The 12106-nt window shown below is 34.3% G+C and overlaps 1 protein-coding gene across 1 annotated transcript; it reads right to left on the bottom strand.

Annotated features, from left to right (window-relative positions):
- Positions 1 to 428: 428 nt before the first annotated feature.
- On the bottom strand, positions 429 to 11178 carry LOC104471710 (serine/threonine-protein kinase tousled-like 1; the record flags this gene model as incomplete). Its single annotated transcript, XM_010087155.1, has 9 exons — positions 429 to 617; positions 1771 to 1907; positions 3521 to 3631; positions 4863 to 4955; positions 5817 to 5906; positions 7073 to 7159; positions 7508 to 7554; positions 10003 to 10080; positions 11147 to 11178. Coding segments are annotated over 9 exons (864 nt in total), but the record flags the coding sequence as incomplete, so codon positions are not given.
- Between the last annotated feature and the right edge of the window lie 928 nt (positions 11179 to 12106).

Genomic DNA, 12106 nt, shown 5'->3' with positions numbered 1-12106 from the left:
TCTTTTTAGACATGTCTTCAAATACTAAAGGCTGAAAAAAAGCTATTCTTGTCAGCTAAAGACTGTTAGATGAAAAATGAAATGATCGCTAACTAAAGGAGAGGCTCCTAAAACAATGTGGATCAAGAAAAGTTTAATAGGTATCAGTGACATTACAAGAGTAAGGACTCCTCTAGACCAGGAAAACAGAAGGAACACTGCATAAACACAGAATGGGCCTTTCTCTGGTGACTTTACCAAAAATAAATTGGGCAATTGCATGACATCTTCATAGGCAGTGGTGCAAATTTCCCTGCCATCAGCAAGTCCTCAGTGAGAATATAGCTGCTGAATATACTGAGTGTCTTTTTATGCTGTTATTTGAATAGAACTCACATAGACAATATCTGAGAATTTATGTAAAAGACTGATTGAAATGTTAAACTTACAGCTGTGGTAAATTGGGTCTAACAAAGGGATCGTTTTCTGCCCCATTCACAGCTTTATTTTTCCTCTGCTTGGGTTCAGAATTGGCAGATGGTGCCTGAGAATTATTTGTAGTTGGAGGCTTTCGCTTGGCCAGGAGTTTTCTTTGCCTTTCAATGTCTTCCCTTTGTTGATTCACCCATTCTTGCTGCCTGCAAACCCCAAAAAAAGCTTTATTAAAGTTTCATAATTTAGCATTTTTAAAAGAACTATCTTTTAAACTGATAAAGCATTAAGAAATTTTTAGAAAACTTACTTTACATGTGAATATATTTCCTAGGAAAAAGAACACCAATATTCTTCATGAGGTGGAAAAATTTTGGTAAAGTTACGGCACTATTCACTTTTGAAATATGTGGTGGGGGATCTTTTGTTTGTTTTATGATTATTTTGTTTTTGAAAGTGTTACACATGATTTCTACATTAGAAAAAGAAAAAAGAAGTATCTGAGCTGGTAGATACCTTATTTTGGACCATCAAAAGAAATCTAAGAGTCAATAGAGAGTACTTGATTTTTACAGGCCAAATACTGAATTTGATCTGATCGTTCCCAAATAAATAATCAGTTTGGTTGTATGGCAAACAATTACAGCTTTTATGTAAAGCACATACACAGATTGTTTGTAAGATTTTCTTAAAAATCTATGTCTTAGGCAATCACATAATTCTACATATTGCCCTTCAAAAACTAAAATCTTGGTGGATTAATAATTTTACCACCATCTCCGATGTTCTCCCAGAGCTCTTTTCCTTGGCCCCATCTTTGCCGAAGTACCTGTTGCAGCAGGTCTTTTCCAGGTGGCTGCTCTCCCCGATCAACTTCCATTAGACCCTATATGAGGCTGCCAGGTTTGTTACTCCTCCTTCATGACCCTGAGGAGCTGGATGCCTGAAAAAGCTGCCACAGCGATGGATGTGCAGGCAGCACCTATGTGACCAATGAGAACTTTACAGACTTCATCTGCCCCAATTATCACATGGTTAGCTGCTTGAAAAATCACTGATTTAGTTTTATGGCTCTTTCTACCAGCTGAGATGACTAAATACGTGCTGCTCATTTAGTACATTCATGCTTTTCTAAGGATAGTTAAAATCAAGTGAACCCAAACTGTCTTTCAAAGACATGTAGCCTTAGTATTCTCTCAGCTGATTAAGGGAGTTCTGTACTGTATTCTCAGTCTTCAAAAGGTGAAGCAAAATACAACATATGAAAATCTGCTCCAATCCCAGAACCTTAGTAATAAAAAAATCCACTAGAGGGAACTAACAATTACTGAGAATTTTAAGAACATAGCATTGACTAACTTCACAAGATTTTGAAATGCAAAGCCATCTGTCCACTGTTCGGTAAATGAAGCACCATGACGAACTGTTGTAAAATGCCCCAGGCGTAATCTGTCTTGCATGCTCTTCTCTCTGCTTGCCAGCTTTTCCTGTGTACTCTAAGAAAAAAAAAAAATCATATTTAGTAATACTAAAGTGTTCAGTAAGTCAGTAAACAGTTGGGGTTTTTTCCTACAACAACTTTCTACCGGAGGGATAAAAGGAGAGTTGATGAAAATATCTTTTATTATTTTACTCCATTTATTCTAATTTCTGCAGAACTCAAACATCTGCAGTTGTGAGAACTGGTACTAATGATGACTTGTGCACAAAACAAAAAATTGGAGTTTGACTCAAGTTTTCCTATAAAGTTCATTGTTCTTCATAATTAACAAAACATTTTATTTGTAAATACAGCAAAACTGATAAAGAGTATCAGCATCATACAGGCATATAATTCAGATTGTATCTGTACATGTCTATTATACTCAATGAGCCCACTTCGATATCAGGAAGAGTGCACCTACCATACTTTGCTTGGAAACTCCCTTGACAGACCATCTATGTTACGACTTGTACCAAACTGACTGAGCTCAGGAATCTCTACTTGGGAATCCACTGCAGGTAGACTAAACTGCAATCTGATATTCACTTGCAGTAATAGAAGCAGCTGCCTTTCTCAGAGCCACAAGCATGCTCAGGTGTGATAAATGTCTGAGCCTACCTAGTCTCCTTCAGCACAAGAAGAGCAAGCCCTGTGAACACCGCTGATGGATAGAAACTTCTTTAATTGTTACAAATGCTTCCTTCTTTATGGTATGGGTACACATACACACACTTCTAGACTGAAGAGGAGGCCTGCCTATGTGATATTTCCCTGAAGGGGAAATCATGCTGAACAGATCTGATGTATCTTTTCCCTGCATTGCCCTCATGCTGGAACTTAAAAAGGACTGGAGTAATTCACTCATGGCATATTAGTGAAGAAACTCTCCTTAATACTCTAATGGATCAGTTTGTGCCCTTGTATCTGACAGCATCATCTAGTGGCTGGTGTTACAGAAGAGAGTTGGCTGTTTACCTTCAATGTTTTTGTATCCTAATTTGTAATAAGCTGATTTTCTATTCACTTTTTGTTAGGTTTTTTTGTTTGTTTGTTTTGTTAAATAAGGCTATTTTGAAGAGGGAGAGAACCAAGGTATCCTTGTCTTTTGAGAAACTGGCATTAAACTTTAAATAAATTCACCTTCACACTAATATGAAAGAAATATGGTCACCTTCATGTCCTTGTTTCCATTAATTCTAAGCTAACATAGCATTTTATATCAAAAATTATCTCAGACACTTAAGTGTCTCACATGGAGATTTTACCTGTCTCCTCTCCAAAACAGAAAGTTTTTCATCCACTGTAATCTATTGTTGAAGTTTGTCCAGAAAATTTGCTACACAGAAAATTCTTATATTTTATGCTTTGCTTTATCCGAACTACTCCTGACTGGAAAACCTCCCTTAAATTAAAAAAAGTACATTTTCCACAGTTTGAAAAAGGCTCAACATTTTATTTTGCCTATTCAGGCTTATAAAAACACTTACTGACAGAGACCACGCATATGAAGTTTCAGTCTCAGAGACTAATGTGAAAAAGTTAAAAGTGAAAATGAAGGAATCATAATGGAGTTCTACAGCACCCTCACAGTTTCTATCACAAATATTTTAAAAACAGTAAACTTACCTTTTCAATTAGAAGCTTCTTGCTCATTGAAATACATTTGTTTAACCTTTCTTTGTATTTTTCAAGTAGCTTTTGTTGTTCATCTATTTGTCTTCTAAGATCACAGTTAGCCTAATAAATATATACAAAATATGAAAAGGTATATCGAAACACTATTTTTTAAATCAGCTGTCACAGAAAATAGAGGTATCTAACTTCACATGACTAAAGTAAGGAATATGCATAAACATACATAGAAGCAAAAATTTAATTTCACAGATCTATCCTGATCTGTAGAAGGATGCTTTGCTTCCTTTTTTATTTCCTTTATACTGAGCTGTATTCTGTATTACAGAGAATTCAGCAAATAAATAATATATAAAAACATTGTACTGATCACTGTTCCAGTCCTCCAGGGTTAAACTGAAAGTTTAATTTTAGCTCCGGATGCTTTATATCTGATTGCTGAAGTCATGTGAAATCCTAATGTTTTTAATTTAAAAGGAAACAAAAAATTCATAATGATAAAACTTTCAATTATCCAAGTAGGAAGTTTAACAAATTCCCTATGTTCCAATTATATTTAACTTATTACCTTAAAAAAACCCACAGAAACACAATTCTGTTTAAAACTAAATGATTTTTTTAAAAAAGTTTAGGTTTGTCTATCACATACTGTTGAACATGTTCTAAAACAGTCTACATGTACACTTTTATGATGTATGATTGCACGGGTTAATATGTATTTGTCCACATATAAACACTAACCAGACTACAACTTGTGAATACAGTTTCTTCTGCTTCATATTTAATATTTCTATATATTACCTCTACAACTCTTCCTTCAAGAACACAAGTATTAAGATTTTTTTTTTCTGAAACAGATCTTAGAGCACAGTGTAGCATAGGTTTCTTATTAAAGGTAGTTATTGCCTGTAATAATTTCTATCACAATCACCTCCACTCTGAAACAGCCAACAGTTGTCCCACTGGTAACTGCTATTCACAATTAGAACAACAAAAACCCACCTGTAACATGAAATATTATGAACATAATGAAATAATCAACTGCCTGAAAAACAGCATCAGCTTTCTTTGTGCCTTCAGAAAGTCTATAAACTTATTTAATCATTAACAAGCCACAGCAAAGAAGAAGAAAAAAAAACCCTATACACTTAATTTGATAGACAACTCAGATTTTTCAGAAAAAAATATTTACAAAAATTAAAAAATTGTTTCACCTTTTAATTTCAGTAATTCCAGGGTAATTTTTAGAAACAAGGATAATTCAAACATTTAAAATATTTGCCTCAGATTCACTGTCGTTCTGAATAAATTTCTTTACCCCATGTCTAACACTTACCCTGAGTAGGTCATCTATACGACCTTCTTTCTTTTCCAAGTCTTGATTTTTATTACTTTCTAGTGCAGCTAATTTCAGCATTGTGAGATCAGTCTAAAAAGAACATTTTGAAATATTTATCCTTTCCTTTAACAATTACAGCATTATATTTCTCGTGTCTGTTACGTAGAGAAATAAACTACTTTAAAACATTCAACAAGACCAGCACATCTTATTTTCATGTGTTTTCACAGTGTGACACAGAAGCTTCTTGAATTAAACCGCTTTCTCTCTTCATGAGGATGACTGTGAACAGTTGGGAGAAACCATTAACAGGGTTAAAAGATTTCATCACTAATTGAAAAGTTATTGCTCACAAAAAACATATAAAACAGGGCAATAATGTAAATGTCAGCTAATTACTTTAAATTTTCTGTATTTGGTCAACAGGTGAAGTAGCCTTGTTCTGACTAACTTGTGAAAGAGAAGAGATCATGTCAGAAATGGCACAGAGGATAAAAGAGTTGCTTTCAGCTTCTAAAAAGTCATGACAAAACTGTATCTTGATCATTCTGATTACCATCTTATTTTTCTTCTTTAATGTCATATTTTAAATTCAATATGACAACAGCAGCTGTCATTTCAAATACCGTCTGAAAGAGCAGCCTCTACTTCTAAGATCACACAACAGCTAAAATCTCGAGCAAAAGCCTACCAACAACATGGTCACCTAACTACTCATGAAGTGCAACACTGGAAGCAGAGCAAGTGAGAACATAAAAACAATCAGAGGAATTTAAATTATGAGCTGCCAAACTTAACAGGAAAATGCTTTGGCAGATTGTAAAAAGCAAAGATTTTGAAAGCCTGTAAGAGTTGAGAAGAAGTTGAAAGACAAATAAATAAATAAATCTATCTATCAATTTTTTCTACAGTCTGATGTGATACAGGATAGTTCTACTCAAAAATAGTTACCTGAGTAATTTTAAGAGATAACTGCTTTGGTTGCATGATAGGGTGGTCCCCAAAAGCTAATGAAGTAGGAGAAGGACTATTCTGTCGAACCTGGAATGCATGAAAACAAAGGATTTTAGACAAAACTGTAATATTCTACTACGAACATAGCCCTGTTTACAAGGCAGGAATATCATACAGAATAGAGAAATAAGGTACTTTATTACAGAATAAACTACTTGGAGCACTGCATTTAGAGCTACCACTATGCTATTATATATCACTTGCATTTTAGAAAGGATGCAATATATTATCTGAGAAAACCAAGATTGTCACTTTGGGAAACAGACTGAAAGATTTAAGACAATACAAGACTGACGTAAGGTGATGTCAGTCTTACACAGACTTATTTTTCTGATTCTAAACTTTCACAACTCAAAAATAAAATAATGAGAGTTATTTTTGGAGTGGTTATGTCCCATGGGAGAACCAGAAAGGGGAAGCCAGTGCAGATCAGAACACAAATCCTGTTTATGGAACTTCCCAAAACCCACTAGTTTGTGTGAATGAGATTGTTTTCAAGACAAATTCCACAATCTGTATTACACTTCATACTGTTAGCAAGAATAAGAGGATGACTGAAGCTGAAAGTACACGGAATAAAAGCTGAGGTCTACCAGAAGAGAAAACAAATCCTTTCTGTAACTGTCAGAATCCGTTTGGCCATTTAGAATCACATGTGGGTATACTTAACACTGAAATTGTGCATATGAAGAGGAAAAAAAATTAATTAGCATGACCAACAAAGAGAATTTTAAAAGGATACAGGCAAATTACGTGTCAATTATTTAAAAACTTATTATTTATCAAAAACCGAGCTTTTAAAGTCTCGAGTTAGGGGTTCAGTTTCCTCATAAGTAACAGGAATGCTTCCCTTTTTTGTGTGAGGCTTGGGAATAGATGCAAATAGAACATTTTAACATTTATTCTACATTTGACATAATTACTTTGTATTTAAAAATTATGTTTTAGAAAAAAAGTCCCAGTGTTAACAGAAAATTTTAGTTTTACACTTTTTGGGGTGGTGTGGTTTTTTTGTTGTTGTTGTTGTTTTTCTTGGTTTTGTTTTTTGTTTTTTTTGTTTCCTGTTGAAAGAATTAACTCCTTCCCGGGATTCCTTCCTTTGAAAACTCTTCCTTTGAATATAGAGTCTTTTCAATTATGCTACTTTTAGACTATGTGAGTATCTCTGGTAGTTATGAAGTTCACAAACTTACAGAAGAAGGAGCGGAATGTGAATTCTGAGGAGATCGGATTGCAGGAGGTACACCTCGCACTGGACTAGAGCCGTTTCCACCTTGGTACTGTAGAGAAGATACAGCCCTCCAATTAGTCAATCTTCTTATCAAAATATGTTATACATCTACCAAATGACACAGCTCATCTGTACACGGAATTTGTAAATCAGATTGTATTACTTTCATTAGTGTAGTTTTTGGCCACTTAAAGAAAAGCATGAAAAATCTTTCTTGTATTTTAGCTCAGGCTCCATCTCTACTTCAAGGTTTAATACTCAGAAACTTACATAAAGAAAAAAAAAAGTATCCTCTCAAGAGGCCTGTCCATTACAAACAAAAATTCTGTAACATCAAAAAGAAGCCAAAAGTAATTTTAAAGCTAAAGTAAATTGTACAAACACACAAAAACCTTACCTCAAAATAGTCACTAATTTTGTGACCACGTCCCCCAATATTCTTTCCTGAAATAAACACATTAATACATTAGAATTTATTAAATAAATTGCTTATAGATCTTACATTTTTACCTATACAGCAATTATAGCAAAGCCTTACCACTTGTTAATCCATTTTCTTTGATGTACTAATGATGTGGTCTCCCTATGTAATTAAGGGATTGGCCACAACAAAGAGATTTGCATATTCCATTCATTGAGAAATCAGAAGTAACGTGACACTTCAATTCCTAAACCATATTACTTCAGATTTAGCACTAAGCCTAGACTACTTCTAGATAGCAGGAAACTCATCTCTAATCCTACAGATCAAACTTTTAGCTCTAAGTCCCTCCCCTTTTCAAGCACCAAAGTTCACCCACTTCCAAAATATCAAATTAATGAAGTCCATTAACATCCTATGCTCCAGGTGAGTCACTGTGCCCAAATGTTCAGCCCAAGGATTTCCCTAATACCAATAACAGTGTGGGCATGGAGGATGACAAGTATTTGCATTCCTCCCAACTTGATTATGAATCAGCTAACTCACAGGGTTAACTCGGGAGATAAATAGAACAAGACAGTAGAATTTATTTTATCTTAATCAGTATTGAGACTTCAGGAGTACTAGTGTGAATCAATCCATCTTCAGTGTGAGGACCTGACCCATATGTGGCATTCCAGAGATTGCACCAACACCTGACCCAATGGCATGAATGCTTTCTTCTATTCGGCCCTAAAATGACTGACAAATCTTAAGACTGTATTTGTCTCTTGCACAAGTCAGATTACCTGTTAGGAAATCTTGAAAACTGACCACTGTTCAAAGCTTTTTTTCTTTATAGAAAGAATTTTTTTCACAATAAATTGGAAGATCATTACCTGTAGGTCCAAAAATGTAATTTTGGACATTTCAGCAAAGATTTTCACACTTTTCTATTACTTTAACCCTAAAGAATTCTTTCTAGTCCAATATGCCTCTATATTGGCACTGCTGCATAACTTTGTGTCACTAAGAAATACCAAGAAGAAACAGAAACATTTGGCAGCCCTTTTTGTGTAAGGACTTTTAACAGAAATATTTACATTAAATAATTCAAAGACCTACAGCAGCACACAGCTAACTCCTCCAGCAGTTACCCAGTTAATGTACATATCCCTGCTACTGCCTTCTAGCCAGTTCTTTACCTACCCTACAATTCTGCTAGCGATTTCTGTCTTTATGCTTAATTCTCATGTATCGCTTTATCAAATTAAAATTTCCTTTCATCCAGATAAATGAGACAGACTGCATTCCTTTTCAGTATAGAAAAATCTATGCTATGTCATGTTACAGAACTCTGCATCAAAGAAACACATCAAATTATTTTGGTACAGACAATTATGAATAGATTTATACTGATTTTATCCCACTTGCCAAGTATCTCCATATTCTAAAAAAACTTCTTCAACATTTATGGATTATTTTGCATACTACAAAGCCAAAATCCTACATATGCAATACACAAGAGATTAATCTCTTGTTCCTTTTTTCAGTATGACAGCAGTATTCGCTGTGCTTCAACTGTACTGTACCACTCCAAAATGCTGCAGTTTCCTAGGCCAGTTCCTTGAGAACACTACAGCGGAAACTATTCAGTTTCACTGCTGCTGACGGTAAAATAGTAATTATAAGACATTATAATCATGTTGTCTATGCCAAAAAAGCTCCTAAAATTTCTAACATCTCTAATTTCAACTCTCGTAGCAGGGAGGATAGGCTACTAGAGCAACGGACACAGGAAATGTCATTCAAGTTTTTTGAATAAAGCAGGTCTCTATGAAGCAACATTTACAAAAAAATTAATTTTAGCCAAACTACATAATTCTTCTACCGATAGCATGTTAGGTTAATAGGTTAAATTTACACCATTTCTCCCCCAAAACTCACAGTAGGGAGAGGAACAACAAAAAACCAAAAACTATCCTTTGTAAATATTAAATTGGAAACTGGTCTCATCCCTACTTCCTCATCCCTCTAGAAAACTACACTGTACAATAATCCACAGAAAAGGAAGAATAAAATTCAACTTTTAAATATACCTGAAAAACAAGAAATCAGATACTATAAACTGTAATCCCTTTTCCCCCTTACCTACTGAAAAGAAATACAAACCACAAAGGTATTTTGCACGAGAAGAGCTGCTACAACTCTTAAGAAGGATACAGAGTTGTATCATAGCTGCAAGTTACACACACAGTAGCACACAATTCTTATGGGCAATTACTAGCCCAGTTAAAGTTTTACTTGCCCATCCCTTCCAGTGACAAATGCAGCAGCGGGGGGAAGGATACATAATTTACCATGCAGAACCCCACACCTGTCTTATGCAAGGAAAAATACAGAATTTGTAAGGCTAACAGTCAAAACTTTGTGCATTATAATTTGATTAAATACATGTAATAATTACCTATTTAATTTACATTTTAGTTTACCTTGGCTGCTTTCACTCTGAGTGTCTGCTTTTCTTTTTCTTCCTCTGGAAGGTTCTGACTGTTTCTTCTCTGGAGTCTACAAACAACAAAAAGAACATGATCGAACAGCATCTCTATTTATTTATATTACTGCCATATTATTGTGAAAGAAATTTAAATGCTCATTCATAAAACATGATTTCAGAATTCAGCAAAGATGTAGTTTCAGATCATAGCTGAAGTAGATAATATGATCCTTGGTCAATGAGAGAAATACAAGCTAGAAAATATATTGAAGAAAGTGAAAAATAGTTCTTAAATAATTTCCCAAAAGGCAATTCTACATATTGTTAAGCAATTATACCTTTTCATCCATTCTGGGGTTTATGAACACCCAATTTGATTTAACCTATGGCTACACTTTACCAAGATCTTTGTATTATAATTGCGGGTGGTTTAAAGCTTAATACTTAGTGAAATAAGCTGATTCTTGATGGTGTTTTTTCTACACATTGCCACAGTATAAACACAAAGTTCTAGTGCTTCACCAACCACAAACCAACAATGTTACGCATTTTCCAAAGTGCAGAAGTAATCTCCAAACTAACATAAACCGTAGATTTCTAGAATCTGCAGAGAAGAGAGGGAGAGGGAGAAAAAAGAGCAATTGCTCAAAATTTGAATATCTATGCACTTGGAAAGTGTCATCATCCCCTCCCCATTTATGTGTATCTCAAGGAAGTAAAAGAAAAACATCAATTATAAGTGAAAAAAAATACAGATCTCTTAAAAAAATTTATTCCAGAAATATTACATATAGTTGCCTAGAAACTACAATCAGCCTATACAACACGGATAACAAGAAAGGGCTGTGATCAGAAGCATCTCTAAATTATATTTGCTCTCCCTTGATCTGAGGATTCAAACCAGTTAGTCTCCCCAGTAGAAGTTAAATCCTACAAGCTGCTTTGATTCAAGGAAAAGATACTGCAGCTGTGTGTGTATTCAGCCTCCAAGCAACCTCACACCAGTAACTGGAGAAAGCATAGAAGCCATTACATGAACTAAAACAATCAAGAAATCAATAGTCCCTAATATCTTGGACAACTTTCACATCAGTGATAAAATGCTTCATTTTTTAAATTACACCATCATTTTATCATTTCACTGGATTTGTCACTTAGTGCTCCAAGTATTCTTTCTCAATGCAGCAAATGATATCTCAAAATTCAAATTTCAACCCATCACTAAAAGCATTTCAACCATGTTTCAGCTCCAAAATCTTCATGTGGATATCTTCAAATATATATTTACTACAAATATCCTAAAACATTTATTTTGGCAAAGAACCACTTTAAGTCGCCTGTGATCTATAGAAAATTATCAGTCTACAAAAGAACAGTCAGGACGAGAAATGTCTTCCTTACCTACACCATGTATTTTTTAGAAGTTTTAGCTCTGTGGCTAGCTTCACAAGAACACCTTTGGAAGTTTTACAGTTTTAACTGTTGTATTATTAAGCTAAAATGAAGTTCAAATTTCATACATTTTATTTTAAATAAACTACTCCAACCAAAATCTTCATCTTTTACAGTGCTATCATACATTACAAACTATACAACACGGACTCCTGAAAATGAAGTTATCCTAAGAGTGTATGATTCTAAAAGCAGAAAGCATAGCTTAGAAATACTACTTTAATAACTCACAATTACTGCCAGGTAAATAGGCAACATTAAGCTATCTTTCCACAAAACTAAATTGACAGTATTTAACCAAGCATTTGCATGTTAGTCTTATTTTCCAGCTTTCAATTTTGCAGTTATTGTAATGTAGTCAGTTTTACCTACCGTAACAAGCAAAAAAAAAAAAAAAATTGTTTAAAAGCTAATTAATGACTAAACATTTGAGATTCCCCCCACCAAAATTAGCCTCCAACTGCAGTGACTGATGTCTTGTATTTAAAAACTGGACATTTTAAAAGGTTTATAGTTTTAAAACTGAGATGCAAATAATTCATAAAAGTCTATTTCCTTAAGCTCTTCTGATTTTTTTTAGTGTTTAATTTAACCTTCCAAACTGAACAGTATTAGCACACTAAGCTGGCAGGGCTCATCGAGAGGGC

The sequence above is a fragment of the Pterocles gutturalis genome, unplaced genomic scaffold (genome assembly GCF_000699245.1).
Source record: "Pterocles gutturalis isolate BGI_N339 unplaced genomic scaffold, ASM69924v1 Scaffold48846, whole genome shotgun sequence".
Taxonomy (NCBI): Eukaryota; Metazoa; Chordata; class Aves; order Pterocliformes; family Pteroclidae; genus Pterocles; species Pterocles gutturalis.
This window is presented reverse-complemented; position numbering and strand designations above follow the sequence as displayed.